General features: G+C 40.5%; 1 protein-coding gene across 3 annotated transcripts in view; it reads right to left on the bottom strand.

The window, feature by feature from the left end:
- GABRP (gamma-aminobutyric acid type A receptor subunit pi) overlaps positions 1-18,762 on the bottom strand; it is a 42,347-nt gene that overhangs the window by 9,210 nt on the left and 14,375 nt on the right. For all 3 annotated transcript variants that reach the window (XM_034432309.2, XM_087882334.1, XM_087882333.1), the window contains 2 exons: positions 10,089-10,306; positions 8,738-8,820 (listed from right to left, as the gene is read on the bottom strand). In XM_034432309.2, the coding sequence (XP_034288200.2) occupies positions 8,738-8,820; positions 10,089-10,306 (301 nt within the window). The remainder of the gene's footprint in view (positions 1-8,737; positions 8,821-10,088; positions 10,307-18,762) is intronic.

Genomic DNA, 18,762 nt, shown 5'->3' with positions numbered 1-18,762 from the left:
CAACCCAACCGGAGAAGATTAGGGAGCCTACATGGAGCGTTTCTACATGTTCATGGAGGCAAATGACTTATTAAGCTTGTCAGAACAGAGGACAAGTAGTTTTTAAAATGGCAAAGGCACTCGCCGCCCCGGCTGACCTGAGAACAATGACCTGGACAACGCTACAGGAAATACGGAAGACCCACTACGCACCGCAAGCATCCTCTCTGGTAAGAAGGCATGAGTTTTACCAGAGGGACCAGAGAGAGGGAGAGTCAATCAGTGCATTCGTGGCAACATTAAGAGAGATAGCCGCCGCATGTGACTTCTTGAATTTGGAAGAGGCGATGAGAGATCGTTTGGTGCTGGGACTGAGAGACCTCACTTTGCAGAGCAGGTTGCTAGCCAGACCTCAGATTACATTCAAGGAGGCTCTGGAAGAGGCATCAGCAACCGAAGCATCCCAGAAATCTGCGGCGGCTATGAAAAAGATGAAAAACGGACCGCCAGTAAAGGATGAGGCATCAGTGCATTATGAGAAAGTGGAGTCAGAATCGGAGGAGGAAGAGGAGGAAGATGAAGTCCATCACCTCTGGTCCAAACGTAAAGAGAGGCAACAAGGGAAAAAAGAGGCCTGGTGCTCGGGATGCGAAGGCAACCCCCCATGGGCCGAGTGCAGGTTCCGGGATGCCATTTGCCAGAGATGTAAGAAAAAAGGGCACATAGCAAGAGCTTGCAGGGCATCCCAGCCAGTTTCCAGAAGGACCAGACCTCCCTGTTCACCAACGAATAACAGAAAGTTCCAGGCCAGCGGAAGGAAGCAACCGTTCGGATGAGGCCATAGGAACGAGGACCACAGGGCAGACCGAGGCAAAACCCATCAGACCATCGTGGTCGGCCACGCCAGCACGGGAAAGGCGAACAAGATGGCAGCGACTGTCCTCATAGAAGGAAGACCCTGCAAAATGAAGGTGGACTCGGGGTCCTGCTTATCAATGGTATCCTGGACAACGATAAAGAAACTGATGCCACACATCATGACCCGCGAACTCAAACGGCAACGCCTAACGCTCATTGATTACCAAGGGCACCGAATTCCTATAGTGGCATCGGCATATTCAACATCTCCTACAAGAACTGTAGGAGTTCTTTAAAGCTAAACTGCCCCTCACAATAGTGGACAGAGACAGACCCAGCCTATTGGGCATGGAGTGGTTCGAGCCTCTGGAGCTGGCAATTACCGGCATCGACCACATCGGGGACGATGCCCGGGAAGAGGACCTGATGAAAGAGTTCGCAGAAGTGTTTAATGGCGAGCTAGGCAAGTACAAGGGGTCCCCAATCACGTTTAGCCTAGATCCCCAGGTAGCCCCTGTCCGGATTAAGCCTCGAAGGGTCCCCTTTGCTCTAAGGCCTAAGATAGATGAGCAAATAGACAAGCTGGTTGCCCAGGGAATCTTAGAGCCTATAGATCATGCAAAATGGGAGACCCCTATCGTGACACCCATTAAGCCAGATGGGTCAGTGCACTTGTGCAGAGACTATAAAAGTACCCTTAACAAGGCGCTCCAACAAAGCGCATATCCCGTGCCAGTAGTACAACATCTGCTGCACTCTTTGGGCAGGGGAAGGATCTTTGCAAAGTTAGACCTGGCACAAGTGTACCAACAGCTTCCAGTAGACAAGGCCACCGCTGAGGCCCAAACAATGGTCACCCACAGAGGGGCATTTAAGTGTAAAAGACTGCAATTTGGGGTGAGCGTAGCACCCAGGCTATTCCAAAGCTTGATGGAACGGCTTCTGCAAGGAATTGACGGAGTCGTCCCCTTACTTCGACGATGTCCTTATATCAGCAAAAGACACAACCCAATTGAAACAGCGATTACGGCAGGTGCTAACAAGATTCCAGAAAGTGGGGCTCAAGGTAAAAAGGGACAAGTGCCATCTAGCGAAAACGCAGGTTGAGTTCCTGGGATATTTAATTGACGGGTCGGGAATCAGGCCCACACCAGGGAAGCTGAGAGCCATCAAAAAAGCACCCACACCAAAAAATAAAATGGAACTGCAGGCGTTTTTGGGGTTGCTTAACTTTTATAATATATTCCTGCTGCAGAAAGCCACTACTGCTGAACCGCTCCACCGGCTACTGGACAGAAAGGAAGAATGGAAATGTGGGAATCAAGAAAGGAAGGCATTCGAAGATATCAAACATCTACTGACTTCGGACAGAATTTTGGTGCAATACAGCAGGACATTGCCAATAAGACTAACGTGTGATGCATCCCCTTTTGGACTGGAGCAGTATTGAGTCACACAATGCCAAACGGAACAGAAGCCCCCATCACATTCTTCTCCCGAACTCTGTCAAAACCAGAACGGAACTATAGTCAATTGGACAAAGAAGCGTTAGCTGCAGTAGCCGGAATAAAGAGGTTTCATGAGTACCTCTACGGTCTGAGATTCGAACTCATAACCGACCACAAACCGCTTTTAGGCATCATAGCGGGAGACAAACCTACACCTCCTGCCCTATCACCCAGAATGCTCAGATGGATAGAGTTTTTAGCAGCATACAATTACACATTACACCACCAACCCAGCAAGACGATTGACCATGCAGACACACTCAGCAGATGCCCACTTACGGAAACAGGAGAAGATCCAGCACCAGCAATGACCACACTTCTAATAGAGACTATGGAGGAAACTCAGATATCTGCAGCCAATATCGCGAGAGCCACCTCAAGAGACAAAACGTTGGCATGGGTTTTAAATTGGATCTGGAAGGAGTGGCCGGAAGAAAAGAATATAAGCCCAGAGTTCCTACTGTACAGACAGAGACAAAACAAACTATCGGGACTAAAGGGTTGTGTGCTGTGGGGAGACAGAGTCATAGTACCAGAGACACTGAGACAAGGCATTCTTAAGTTGCTACACGAAGGACACCCTGGAATTGTAAAGATGAAAGCATTGGTCACAAGTTACGTGTGGCGGCCAGGAATGGACAAAGAAATTGAAACATGGGTGTCCTCCTGTGAAAACTGCCAAGAATCTCGAACAGCCCCAAAGTCAGCTCCTGTCCACGATTGGGAAATCTGGGAACACCATGGTCCAGATTATACATCGACTTCGCAGGGCCATGTAAGGGGAATACATTTTTAATTATTGTGGATGCGTTCTCGAAATGGCTAGAGGTAGTACTTATGACAACTACTACAGCAGATGCAGTCATAAAAGTTCTGAGAAGATTATTTGCTACACATGGCCTACCAGACCTCGTAGTCTCGGATAACGGACCCCCATTCACAGCGAACTCGTTCGAGATGTTCCTCGCTGACCAAGGAATAAGACATGCATTGTCAGCACCAAAAAAGCCATCCACGAACGGACTTGCAGAACGGATGGTGAGATCAACAAAGGAAACACTAACGAGACTGGGTCCACGAGATATACAGGCCAAATTAGATAAATTACTGGCTATTCAACATATCACACCAAGTGCTACAACCCACCGGAGCCCAGCAGAGTTGCTGATGGGGAGAAAGTTGAGATCCCCGCTGGACAGGCTGCACCCACAGTACAGCACAGAGAAACTGACCGACTCCACAAGCCGCATCAGAGAATTTCAGCCAGGAGACAAAATATACGCAAAGAACCTGAGCGGAAACCCTCTCTGGGTACCAGCAAAAATAACACAAGTGACGGGCCCATTATCATACAGGGTCCAAGCAGCAGACGGTCAGTACTGGAAAAGACATATAGACCAGATCAGAGGAAGACTAACGAGAATTGAGAGTGAACTACAAAATAACAACCAGGAGAAAGGGAAAGACAAGCAGACAACAGCAGATCGGACCGTACCACAAGCACTAGTGCAGGGGAGTACAAACTTAAACCCAGAGGAGAACAGCGAATACTTACCTGAGATCCAGGAGGAAGAACCGATTGCTGGAGAAAATCTGCGAGGACAGCCGAGTGAAGCGGAAAAAGAAGATGAGCAGAATAAATCCACTCTGGCATCTGAGTTCGAGAGAGTTCCAGAGCTGACTCCAGGAGAGCAACGGAACTCAACCTCTCACTCCGAGAACGCTGGAACGACTGAACTGTGCAGGTCCAGTCGAGCTCCAAAGCGACCCGCCTACTTATGTGACTACGTAGCCTAGGAGTCACCGGATTGGTGGACGCTGAACTAGGGGGGAGGGGTGTTGAGTATTAAGTGACAGTTTAAATGAGCCAATCAGGAATAAATCCTGAGAGCGGGAAATTTAGAGAAACGTCAGTGGCTGAAGCCACGGACAGCTTCTGCTTATAAAGGGCTGCTGCGGCTGGAGTTGCCATTGCTGTTACGGAGCTTAAATAAAGCATTGATATTATATTTTGTATCGAGTCCTTTCTTCAACCGCCCGCTATTTAACACAAACTAATAGGATTTTAATGTGAATATAATAGTGACTTCCATTGGAACTTCACTCTAGTAGCTGAGAACTAAAAATTGGCCTTCATATAATGAGATTTAAGTCATTATTGAACTTGTTACAGAGAAGAACAAAGAGAAGAGTCTTCAGCCTTCATGTGTGTGTCCAAACAACAAGCACTGAGAAAATGTCAGAAAGGAAGTAGAATACATTGTCAACTCCTTTAAGAAACTATCTGAGAAGAGGATGAGAAAATATTTCCATTCCATATGTGAAAGGCTGCAATAGATGCAAAATAAGAGAGGAAAATGCCACCTCTTTTGGACATATTTAAAGAAGAAAAATTAGTGGCAAAGTCACAAAGGTGGTAGCAAAGTTGGAAAACCATACTACTCAGATGAAATGTGCTAAAAAAAAATCCCTTAGGTGAAAAGATGGCATGTAACAAATAAAGCTATTAAGGATCAGGATAGATAGCGATACATAGATGAAAGACAGATAGATAGATAGGCAGGCAGGCAGGCAGGCAGGCAGGCAGGCAGACAGACAGACAGACAGACAGACAGACAGACAATGTTCAAGCAAACCTGATTTAAATTTAGCTGTAACGTTGTTATCCGAAATGGTATAAATAATATATCTAGAGCAGGAGTGTCAAACTCAAGGACTGGGGGCCAGATCCAAGTGATATTTCCGGCCTGGAAATATCAAGGGACAGACTTGCAGCCCATTTTCGGCCTTCCTGTCCTCCAACAGCACTCTGCCAAACAAAAATGGGCCGCGTGGGGCCTCCATGAGGTCCGTTTTCGGCCAGCAGAGTGCTGCAGGAAGACTGAATTGGACTGGATTACAATGATGTGGCCTCAAGTAAGTGCCTGATCTGGATAGAAAACAAGCAACATCCTATGTTAATGCTACAATTTAATGCCAGATTTTACATACTGTAGACCCATTTAATCTACAATCAAGAATCTATAATTGACAGCCATTTCTATTTACTATCCTGGAAATTTATCTCTGCTATTAGATTTTGTATTATCATGTTATTTATGCTATTTTATTTTTATTATTAGTTGAATAATGAAAATTCAATAATATAAATAGCTTTTCTGCCTGGAAAAGCAATTTTCTATTAAACAATGTGGTATAAATTTAGAAATAAAAAGTTTAGTGGAGTATGAAGAATAAGTAATAAATGTTTACCAGTAATAGCTGGTAGAAGAGATAGGAAAATCGTTATAGTAACGAACTGTGGAAAGAAAGAAAAGAAGGGGAAAAAATGCATCTTGACCCTGTGTCAAATGCCCACCCCGGCCACGGCCAACCCCTGGCTCTCCAAGGTAAAATACAACCCTGATGCAGCCCTCAATGAAATCGAGTTTGACACCCCTGATCTAGAGTCTAGACCAGCAGAAGAATAGGGTTGTTTAGGGGTCAGGATCAGGGGTGGGCTGCTGGGGGTTCACAGGGGTTAGGGTTAGGTTTAGGGTTACCTGTAGCTAAGATTCTATGCAGTTCAAAGAACTCCTAAATCCCACTCCTGGCTGGCTCCACCCACCCCAACCCGCCCCTCCCAGGAGTCCCCACGTGGCCTGTTTTGGATGCAGGTATGTGCAGGCGTACGGAGGCTTGGGGAGGGCAAAAAACCGACCTACCGGAAGTCCAGGAAGGCCAGAAACGGGCCTGTTTCCAGCCTCCAGAGAGCCTCCGGAGCCTGGAGAAGCCGTTTCGCCCTCCCGGAGGCTCAAAAAAAGCCTCCGGAGCCCGGGGAGGGCAACGCCTCCCACCGTGGTGCAGGAGGCAAACTAGTCCACACCCACCGTGGCCACTAACCACCCAGCAACTGGGTGAAGAGAACCCCTTGCTAAAATTTTTGAAGTCCACCCCTGGTCAGGATCTATAGCCTTCTCTGGAGCAAAATTTGTGGCATTATGCTGTAATATATTTCAAGTGATTTAATTTCAGACTCAGTCCAGTGACAGAAAATCTGTCAGATAATAAATCAATTTAATAGTCACTTGTACATTTTTTTTCTGGATGTTGATCGAACTGATTAAGGGCCCTGGTGGCGCAGTGGTTAGAATGCAGTATTGCAGGCATCAGTCCTGACGAGGCTCAACATTGACTCAGCTGTCCATCCTTCTGAGATCCGTAAAATGAAGACCCAGATTGTTGGGGGAAATAGGCTGACTCTGTAAACTGCTTAGACAGGGCTGTAAAGCACTATGAAGCAGTATATAAATTTAAGAGCTATTGCTATTTCCTAAGATGCTTTCCCTCTCAGATAGGTAGCTAGCTACTAAGGAAATGTTTTTGCACATGCATCAAGTTTGAAATTTCTCAGGTTAAAGTACAAGTTGACAAGATTTTGTTCCATCTTCCTTGTTCAGATTTTTTTAAAAATGCCATACTAAAGTGGGTTAAAGGTCTTCAAAACTCCCCAGATCTTGAGAAGTTGCTTTAGATTGATGCTAACCAGTGTTCTGATGACTAGAAGTTCTAATCTAGCTCCGATACTGAGTATGTATCACTTCTGTCAATAAGGGTCATTCAGTATAGCTCAAGTACAACAAATGCTGTGAATCTGGAAATAGATGAAATAGAAAATAGAAAAGATCTTTAAAGATCTTTGGTACCCTTATATTTGATCCCAAATGACGTTAAATCTGTTTTTAGAAGGATTTACAAGGAATAAATTTATCCTGTACCTCACCTGAGACAGAGGTCACAGAAATGTCCCAATCCATCATTGTGTTGTGGATTTAATAAGACAAACACAACTTTTGGATTAATCGGAGACAATTTATATATTGCGCAATAGGTTCAAAGCTCTGTACATGAAGCGTTGAACAAAGACAGAAATTAGGTACAATGGTTTTATACCCTTCTAGACAAAGGATTCTGTTAACTCAGCAATTCATATGGTCATATACATTTGTCATTTTTAATTGACATTTCCTAATTACTGATTTTCTTTGCAAAACAGTTATAATTCTTTTTGTAGATTACTGAAGCATAGACTCAAATCATCTTCTGACGATAGACAACTTTTAACTCATGTGGATCCCCTTGACCTAACCAACCTTTAAGCTGTATGTCATTAGAATGTTCCTTTCTTCTGACAACTTAGAGGCCTCCTAGAGGAACCAAAAGGATTTTGGCTGGGTTTGTACTTTTTCCAACCGGATGCATTGCTTTTTAGAATAGAGTGAATAGAAAGTTATCCAGTGGTCATCTATCAGAGCCCGCTTCATTTACATTAATTGAAGTCATGTCCAAATTACTGTCTGAGCTGAACCCTAACTGAACTACTAATTAACTATGTCAAAGTAGGAGGTCAATTGATAAATAGAAATATATGATGGTTTGAAGCCCCTCCAAGAATGGTGACTGCTCATTTGCCTAACCTTCCTTTTACCTTTAACAATTGTTGAGTTAGTTTGATAAATTTGGCAAAATTTCCTTCATTACACTTGAATTCCTTAGGACATTTCCTTACTTTCTTACTTGCTATTTTGTTTCAATTGCAGATCCTGCAATGGGTCATGAGTGTTACATTGATGCTGACCACATGAGGATTATTTGACTGAAATGGAAGACATCTTTCAAACCAGTATATTATAGAAGCAGAAGGCTTTTTAATTTTCAGCATCAATCAATGCTCTTCATTATATCCCAAAATGCTGTGGTGGCAATTCTAGAGAACCCGCTCCCATAATAGTAGCTCTGAACAAGGAAGAACTATTACAAGGCCGTGTTTTGTAAAACTGTAACAATGATAGTAAAATTCTATTGAATGCCCTCATCCAAAGTCAAGAAATGTCACTCTGAGGATGGAAGTCTAGTGCCACATCTGTCACATTTTCTGAAAGAGGCTTCCAAGACTTCAAGAAGCTGAAAAATATGGAATGATGCAAAACAAAAGAGGCAACACCCCACCCCCCAATTTGGCTTATTTTTAGGTAGATATCAGCAAATGTCCCACTCTAACACTCTTCCGGAAGGCACTGGAAGGTTCTGCCAGCGGGCCTGGGGAACCCAGAGCGGGATGGAGCCCATGAAATGGCTTGTGTGATGTGTTGTCGCTGGGGTGAATGTTGAATGCATAAAGATTGGTGTAAAGTTGAGATGTTGGACTGTCTAGCTGAATATAGCACTGCTCTTCCCATGTTTTCTGTAACATTAGTATGAATTAAATGATTCCATAATTAAAAGGATAAGTAGAAACCTTTACAGTCAAAAATACAAATGAGATGTTCAAATTGGTAATCTAATTATGCATTAAGCAACTCAGACCAAATAGGGGGGAAAATGTTCACTTTCCTCTTGAGTGAAATACTTACAGCTTTCCATCTGCAGTTTACAAGTCTGTGTATCCAGTGGATATTTGGACAGATCCATGTTACATGCAACAGTGGTGGTGATTCTGCAAAAGGAGAGAAACCTCATAAGTATTTATTATGGGGCATCTGTATTCTTCATAGCAGCCCCTAGATGGCAATGTTTCTGCTTTAAAGATTAAGCAACTGTTAATACTTACAGTGGCTGCAAATTAAGCATTGATGTCTATGGAGTTTCTCAATCATCCAGGTCATGGTTGTCCCAAAAATGCTTTTTCCAAAAGGCAACTGGACTTTCTTGGTTTTTCTTTGAAAACATTTAACTTTTCACCCAAGAAGTGTCTTCAGTTCTAAGTTAGAACTGAAGAAACTTCTTGGATGAGAAGCAAAACATTTTCAAAGAAAAAAAAAACAAGAGTCCAGTTGCCTTTTGGAAAAAGCACCTTTGGGACTTTACTTTGGTGGTTAGTGTGCGTCTACAATAGCTTCACTTACAAAAATAAGAGGAACCAGATATTACTCCATTAGACACAAACTGCTGAGGTTCTGCGAGAATAGGGTGCAGCCTTCACCTAAGTGCCACACAGCAGATCCTGGAGATCATGCACATGGTTGGACCATATTTTTATATAAAAATGAATATGAATTACTTCTTTTTTATTTGGGGGTGTAGTGGGTGGAGTCAAGTTAGGAGTTTTTGAGATACTGAGCCCCAAAAGGTTTGCCATCATTATTACTGACTGCAGTAATCTAGATGAGAAGATGTAATAAGATCATGGAAATCAAGCTATCTTTACCCAGGTAGGACCTGTATGCCAACATGCCAGCCTGAGCTGTTACAAAGCACTCCATGTAAAAGAACATTGTAGTTCTAATATCAAAGATGGAGCTTAAACTTGATCCTTTAGGGCCGTGATGGCGAACCTATGGCATGCGTGCCACAGGTGGCACGCAGCGCCCTCTCTGATGCCATGCGAGCCGTCGCTCCAGTTCAGCTCTGCTGCGCATGTGCACTCGCCTCCCACTGGCCAGCTGGTCTTCGGGTCTCTGTGCGGGGGAGTGGGGCGCATGAGTGGGGGCATGCACACATGCGTGGGGGCTGGGGCTTATGCATGGCGGTTGTGCGCGAATTGCATTTTGGGATTCGGACGCACGCACACGCTTTGGGCACTCAGTCCGGAAAAGGTTAGCCATCACTGCTTTAGGGGAAGATTAGCCCCTTTCAGACTTAGTTGAACCACACTTTTCCAACCAGCCCTCCCGTTCTCCAACTGTATCTTCAACTTACTGGACTAAACATCAGTTTATTGACCCTTGTGCAAAAGTGGTGTATCAGAAGGCAAGCAAGACCTACCGCAAAGCATACAAGACTGTCCCATTGGAGAACAACCGTATAAGCCGATTCTCTACTGTAACTTCATGTAAGAAAGACCTTTTTGACTCCACAATATATGTGTCAGGTACCCACAGATATTTCACCAGCCGGGCGTCCAGAGTAAAACTTCGGTTTCCCTGAAAAACCAGACGGGGATCGGTCCAGCGTTGTCGCAAATATATCGTTGCAGTATAGTCCTAGAAGGATGATGAATCATGAGAATCAAGACTATAATTTTTGTAATTTAAATACAATTTACCAAACAAGGTCTTTCAACAAGTAATGGTTTCACCATTTTCTCCAAAATTAACACTTAATATTTAACAAATTCTGGCTCTTGTCTTAATAAGCACTATTTATAGGTACCAGGGGTGAAATCCAGCAGGTTCTGACAGGTTCTGGAGAACCGGTAGTGGAAATTTAGAGTAGTTCAGAGAACCGGCAAATACCACCCCTGGCTGGCCCCAGAACAGGGTGGGAATGGAGATTTTGCAATATCCTTCCCCTGCCACGCCCACCAAGCCACGCCCACAGAACCGATAGGGAAAAAAATTGGATTTCACCCCTGATAGGTACCCATGCTGAACCATGTAGTTCTCAAATTGCTCTATAGTCTTTCTTTCTTTCTTTTTTCTGTCCATAGGATCATAGAGTTGGAAAGGGCATAACTGCTTGCATTCTATAGGAATCATTGCAACAGTCCTGATAGATAATTATGCAGATTCTGTTTAAAAAACAGGTTTTAGTGGGCTAAGAGTTTCACATGTATTGTTCCAGGCCATTGCGTAACTACCCAAAATTGTTTAAATTCATACCTTTCAGGCAGATACAATCTGGGTGTGGGTGAATCTTTTTCTCTGCCTACATTTTTAGGTCGTGATATGTCAAGTCAGATATGAAACATTCAAATATCAAGTTTTATTTTACGTAAGTACTGGCTCAAAAAATTCACTAGATTGTTTTACAGGTTTATGATCTAGGATCAAATTATTGTTTGAAAATGGAATTTTAATGATGTGTATGGATTACTTTGTATGAATTAAGGGTTTAAAATTGTAGAATACCTATGACAATTTGTTTTATATTTTTATTTATTGAATTTTTTTGGTTAATCTTTTGTTTCTTTTGAATATATTATTATTTTTCTTTTCTGTTTTGTTTCTGTTTGTTTACATATAGTTTTGGTTAGATTTTTCCTTTAATACTTTGCTTCACTGTACAATTGTTTTTGTACAGATTTTATACAAAAATAATATTTTATACAAAAATAATATTTGTCTATGGTCATAAACCAAAATTTCATGCAACACCAAGTACCACAAAACATGAATAAAATATTAAAATGGTACTTTATTAGGTAATAGTCACAAATATTTATACATAAACCTGTAAATAACCACTACTAATTATAAGGATTTTGAGAAAAAATCAATTATAATTTTTAAAATGTTAATGTTATGGTATGGTATCTATACTCATGTACATACCCACTCATGCACACATACACACACACACATTATATATATGTCTGCATAAAAAAAGCATTCAGCATGTGGACTTTTGCTACTTTCCAGATTTTATCTTGGTGCTGTGAGAAAGAAAACATGTTCACCTAAATGACTGAGAGGATTCAACGTTATGCATTTCAAAGCAATGAATTATTAAGCCCTGCAATGAAGGTGAAACCCCCCTGAGCCATTTATACCTCAATTATTTATCTAGACCTAGAACACATTTATATAATGTTCCACATGAGACCTAGACAATGCACATGATATACAATAAGAATCACTAGTAGATGCAGAAAACATTTGTTGATTAATAGCTTTGGTATATCAGAAAAGTTAGCTTCGTGAAAGATTATATCAAGCTATCTAATGTTACCTGTACATTCAAAAACCTCATTAGATCACACCTTTCTACTTGGCACTGTCTTTAGGCTGGAAAATGTGGGGTTTTAAGGGCAAAGCTATTGGCTCTGGATTCTTCCAATATATGTGTCAGCCTCATCTTTAAGAAGATGCATTTCAACATTTCAAACCTGAAAGGGTTGACCATTTTTGCTTCATGGAACTATTCTGCTCTGGATGTCACACACTTCAAACTAAATCGTAAACAAATTAGCAATGAAATCATGGTAAAACTGCAAATTGTGACAATAACAGCAGCTTCACAAACAAACGTAGAAGAAGTAGGATGAAAGGTAACTGTAAGATACTCCCATGAAACAGACTTGGGGCGGAAAAAACCTTTCCTTCCTGAGTCTTAATGTTGGCACCAGATACGCATGACATATCTCAATTAAGGTTTTCACTAAACAACGTAATGCTTCATGGATGAGGTTTTCATGATTGATTGTATATAATAAATTGGTATATGACTAAACCAGTGTTATGCAGAAAAAGAATAGAAGAAGTCATATCCCCCGGGCTAAGGAAGCAGGTAGAGCACACCTCTTCTTAAGAGGACATCTTCATTTGTTTTTGTTGCAATATTTTCAGGATCAGACTCAATAAATTTAGCAAGAGTTAAAGGTTTAAATATATCTCCTTTTATTTACATTAGGCATTCTATATTCACTGAATATTCACAGATAGAAGCAAGGAAAAGGGTGCAAACAGCTCCTTATATATACAATGGGTGGAGCTAGATATGGGAGTGGTGAAATATGAATACATTAAGAAGTGAAGAATAAATTAACCCCTGATACCCCGTTCATATACTATTTACACATTAGAGAATAAGGCATTTACATCTGACAAATCCCCCTCTAAATGCTGATTCGTTATGCAACACCAATTACATTCAGATTCAGGACAATACAAAACGTACAACTTAGAAGTTAAGTATTTATGCTGCTTAGAAGGTAAAGGCTTTGTCAATATGTCAGCTAATTGTTCAGAAGTATCACAATGCACTGCTTTAATAAATCCATCCTGAGATAATTGTCTCACATGTTTAAATTTTATATCTATGTGTCTGGACCTTTGTCCAATGGCGTCAGATCTAGATATTTCAATAGCTGCTTTATTGTCTTCATGCATAACAAAAGGCAAAGCAGGTTTTTTCCAAACATCTGAAATTAAATCATTAAACCATACAAGGTTATTTGCAGCTTTAGATAAACAAACATATTCTGCTTCTGTCGTTGAAGTGGCTACTAATTCTTGTTTACCAGTGTACCAGTAAACTGGACAGTCATTTAAGAGGAATATATAACCAGATGTACTTTTTCTACATGAGGTGTCTCCAGCCCAGTCCGCATCTGCGTAACATGTAAGCTTTGGTTCTTTGTTATCGTTAGGTTCCAACATTAAACAAAAGTCTAGTGTACTTTTCAAATATCTTAATATTCTTTTAACAGCTTCCCAGTGGTACATTGTTGGCTTGCTGACATGTCTAGATAATAAATTGAGGGGTAAAGCGATATCTGGTCTTGTCCAATTAGATATATAAAGAAGTGAACCTATGACTGATCTATAAAATGTGTTATCTTTGAATTCAGGGGATGATTCATCAGCATTTTTTAGAAAGTCAGTCTGCATAGGAGTATCACAAGGTTTGGCATTACTTAGATTGCATTTGTTTAAGAGCTCTATGATCTTATCTCTCTGAGTAAGTTTGAATCCTCTTTTAGTCTTATTAATTTGAACACCAAGATATTTGTTTACTTTGCCTAAAGATTTCAATGAGAAATGTTCATTTAACTTAGTTACAAAAGTTTCTCTTCTCTCTTTATGTTTTCCTATGTATAAAATGTCATCCACATAGATCAATACAAATTCTATGTAATCATCACCCTTTTTGACAAAGAAACAGTTATCAGCAGTGGTTGCATTGAAGTCCATGGTTTTAAGTACTTTTACTAAACAATCATACCATCGTTTACCAGATTGTTTTAACCCGTATAAACTCTTGTTCAACAACCAAGTCTCATTCTTGTTTGTGTATTGACTGTGAGGTGCTCTTACATATATTTCCTTATCTAGTTTTGCGTGTAGATACGCAGTCTGTATGTCATATTGGAATACATCAAGATTGAGTGCTGATGCTACCACTAGAGCTGTTTTGACACTCTCAGTTCTTACTGTGGGGGAATACGTGTCAGTATAGTCCTCCGGATATTTCTGTGCATAACCTTGTGCAACTAGTCTAGCTTTGTATAGGGTATTGCCTCCCTCTAAGTTCTTAATTTTATATATCCACCTGGTACCAATAATTGTTTTATCTTTTGGTGCAATTGCAGGTGTAAATACATTTAATCCTTGTAAGCTTTCCATCTCTTTTTTCATTGCTAATTCCCATTTTTCTTTTTCTTTACGAGGGAGTTTTAACACTTCCTCATATGTATTAGGTGTCGTTGTCTCACCATCCATATGCATTATGTAATCCTTGTATTTATTTGGCATCTGATTTCTGGTGTTTCTAATTGTTTTTTCAGGTTTACTATTGTTATCATGCAAATATCTTGCTTCCTTTTTTGTTAGTGTGTCTGTCTTTATTTTGTGTTGGCTATTTGTCCATGTTTTGTTTTTGTTTTTATATTTGTTGATATTTTGCTTTTCTATAGTCCCTTTCTCTTGAGATTTTGTATCTTTGTTGTTACTTGGAAATATTTCATTAAGATGTATTTTAGACCAGTTGGCCTGTTCATGGAACACAGCTGTTCTGGAGACTATAAATTTGTTATTATTATCAATGAATCTGTACCCTTTAGTGCCTGTCTCATATCCCATAAATCTGAGTCTTCTGGACACGTTTTCTCCCTTTCTTCTTAATTGCTTAGGTATGTGTACGTCTGCAGTGACTCCAAATATGTGCATGTGTGCCGATTTTGGTTTCCTATTATACATCACTTCATATGGTGTCTTATTTACAATGCTGGACCAGGTTCTATTCTGTGTGTAATTGGAATAATGTAGGGCTTCTGACCAGAATTGTTTGCTTAAGCCAGCATCTTCCAATGTGCATCTAATCATGGTTTGTAACGTTGAGTTCTTTCTCTCTGCAATCCCGTTCTGGAACGCAGAAAATGGACTAGATGTGTAATGTAACATTCCTTTGTCCTTTAACCATTGGGAGAATTCTTTAGACATGAATTCACATCCCCTATCTGTCATGATTTGTTTTATCTTGATATTGTGTTGTGTTTCTATGCGTTTATAAAATTCTTTAAATTTTTGAAAGGTTTCATCTTTGTGTTTTAATGTATAAACAAATCCATAGCGGCTATAATCGTCTACTATGGTCAAGAAGTAACGTTTTCTATAAGTGATTGATGGAGTTAGTGGACCAACTAAGTCCATGTGTACTAAATCAAAAATTTTGTTGGTTGATCTAGTAGATTTTCTTGGCCTGGGGCTAGTTTTTAATTTTGCAGATTTACATACTGAGCATTCCAGATAGTTTTCACAATTTTTTATTTTAACACCTTCTGCGTGTTCAGTCATTTTTTGTACTACAGGAAAACTGGCATGTCCTAACTTCCTATGTAAGATGTGAGCACACTCATCATGAATTGGCTTACCTATTTTTGGTTTTTTTTCATTGTGTGCATCTTTGTGATCATGAGATATTTTACATCCATCATTGTCACTGCTGCTAATGTTTCCATCATCTACTTCAATACAATCTTCCATATTTGAATCAATGTTGTGCAACCATCTTTCCTTTGTTATTAGATAAGGTAGGCCTCCTTTAATCATCACAGTGCCTATATCTATTTTATTTTTCTCCAAAGTCGCTTTTCCTTTAGAAAAGACAATGTTAATATCAGAATCCCTACTTAGTTTTATGGCACTTAGTATGTTATAAGGTATTTCAGGTATTAGTAATACCCCCTCTATTTTTCCCAGACCAGGCAAGGTTACATTCCCTCTACCTAATACTTGAACCTTTTCTTGGTTAGCTACCTTTATTACAAATTTATCTTCTACAAATGAAGACAATATATTTTTGTTATTAGTGGTGTGATTAGTTGCTCCAGAATCAATAAGCCAATTATTGTTCTCATTCTGCTGTATGTTAGTATTGTCTTGTTTATTTAATCCATTCAGTGAACCAGATTTTCTATCCTTTGAATTATCTCTGCCCCCTCTATTCTCTTTGTAATTTGGTGGGCTTCTATATCTATGTCTTTCCATGGAAGACTGTCTATAATTGTATTTGTTTCTATATTCTGACCTATGTCTTTCTTTTGAAATTTTGGGGCAATCTCTTCTATTGTGTTCCCTGGATCCACAGTTGTGACATTTAAATGTTTCATTATATTTTTCTTGGAAAGCTACTTTCCTATATGGTTTGTGTTCTATGTGGTTGTTAGAACGTTTCCTTCTTGAATTGTCTTCTGCTATTAATTTATTGGATAGGCTTTCTATGGATAAGTATCCTAGACTGATTGTGTCTAAATGTGACATATAATTGTCCCATGATGGATCAAGTGAGTTGATAATAACACTTTTCATTGTTTGGTCTGAAATCACCTCCCCCCTTAAATGCAGCTCAGCTCTTATTTTGTTTAAAGATATTAAGTGCTCACTTATGGAAACCCCTGGTTTTATCCTAGATGAAAAGAAATCTTTAGACATCCTTGTGGTGGTAGCTACACTGTCACTGTAAAACAAATTGAACATGCATTGAATAATTTCTGAAACAGTCAGATTTTGCTTAATGCTGTGATACATTGCAGGAGATACACTAGATATTAATAAGAAAAATGCTCTATGGTGTAAACAGTCTATTTTTAGAGTCCAAGGTCTTTTTGGGGGACTAGTGATAAAAAACAGTAAGTTTTCCTTCATAAAGACAACCTGGAGCTGCTGATACCATTCTTGCAAATTAATGCCATCTATCCTTAGCTTTGGGAAGTCACTGGGTAAATTTCCGACATTATTAGGTCCATTACTTACAACCTGAGGTAGTCCGTGGTCTCGTAAATGCAGAAAGTTACAAAACGGCGTGGGGATGCTCGCAACGAGCCTGCACGGTCTCCTCGTCAATTCATGTCTTCCCGGACCGTCTGCGTAGTCTTGCGCATGCGCGTTGTCCATTTCTTCCTTGAAGTCGTCGTGAGAGGTTCTCCTCGTTGCGGCTCGCTCGTTCTGCTCCTCCTCAGACGAATTGGTCTCTGGCTCGATTTTGGGAGTCCTGACGATGGCGGCTGCTCTTCCTCTTCTTTTGAGGGCGTTGGTGCTTGCTTCGGTCTGTGGCGTGGGGCGGTATCGGCAGGGCTCTCGGGGTTCGGGCGTCGACTCTCTCGTAGTCAGGATGGGAGCGGGCAGATCTTGAGGCATTGGCTTGCTCGCTCGCTTCTTCGTTAGCTTTTTAGTAATTTTTAGTTTTGGCCCAAATGCAGCAAAAAGCGTTTTCATTGCTGATTTTATTTGATTGTTTGTTGAATCACCTTCACTTTCTGATTCTGATTCTTCTGAGGTGTTTGAATCTTCTTTTTCGTTTTTGTTGTCTGATAATGTTTTTCGCGCCAGAAATTTTGAATTGAGTTTTCTGATTGGCTCTGCTTCGCTCACCCTGGAGGTCTGTTGAAACCAAGATGGCTGCCATTCAAAATTTCGCGCGGGATCACCGTTTTTCTTCTTCACAATAATTTTTTCTGCAGTCATATCACTCACTATTTTTGGGTCTTTTGATTTTTCATTAGTGATGTGCTTCTCTCTCGCTGCTCCGCTGTTCTTCAGCATATCTTGGAGGTTCGCGATGAGGCTTTCATCATTCTTCTGGCTCTTCAATAGTTTTAATATCTCTGACCTGAGTTCGTTATTCTTTATTTCGATTTCCTCCTGGTCATCATTTTCATCTATTATTTCTTCGTCTTCAGTGGTGTATTCTTCGGATTCTCTCGAAATCGCGTTTGTGGATTCGCTGATTATTTCTTGTTCTGTTTCCATTTCTTTGCTGTATGCCCTGGTGTTGGGCCTATCTTTCTTAGACATTTTTAAATTTTTATTGAGTCAATTAACCATCCTCTGCTACCAGCTTGTTGCAATATTTTCAGGATCAGACTCAATAAATTTAGCAAGAGTTAAAGGTTTAAATATATCTCCTTTTATTTACATTAGGCATTCTATATTCACTGAATATTCACAGATAGAAGCAAGGAAAAGGGTGCAAACAGCTCCTTATATATACAATGGGTGGAGCTAGATATGGGAGTGGTGAAATATGAATACATTAAGAAGTGAAGAATAAATTAACCCCTGATACCCCGTTCATATACTATTTACACATTAGAGAATAAGGCATTTACATCTGACAGTTTTCCTCTGGTCCATGAGGCAGCAATAAAGCAATAAAATATCTTTCCTCACAGCCTATTTCTATTTTCCTTGTGAGAATAGTTAAAATATAGTTGAATAGAGAACAGTTAAAAAGTTACGGAAAGCGATCAGTACATTTTCCAATCACCTTCCTGGCATGGAGGGAAGGAGCGGGGAGTTGAGAGAGATAAAAAAAATTAATCCATGAATAGATGAGAATCTCTGCCTCACTTGCTTTTTTTCAGGGAGCTCCCATTTGCAGATCAAACCCCCACCCACCCCATGACTGATCTCTTTGTCTTAACAAAAGTGCCCATTTAATGCCCAAGCTGTACTTAGTGCCTGTTGCATCTGCTGCTGAAATTAAAACAGTTATAGAG

Source organism: Pantherophis guttatus, chromosome 1 (assembly GCF_059756535.1).
Source record: "Pantherophis guttatus breed Tessera chromosome 1, ASM5975653v1, whole genome shotgun sequence".
NCBI lineage: Eukaryota > Metazoa > Chordata > Lepidosauria > Squamata > Colubridae > Pantherophis > Pantherophis guttatus.
The sequence above is the reverse complement of the archived record's forward strand: the minus strand, read 5'-3'. Positions and strand labels throughout refer to the sequence as shown.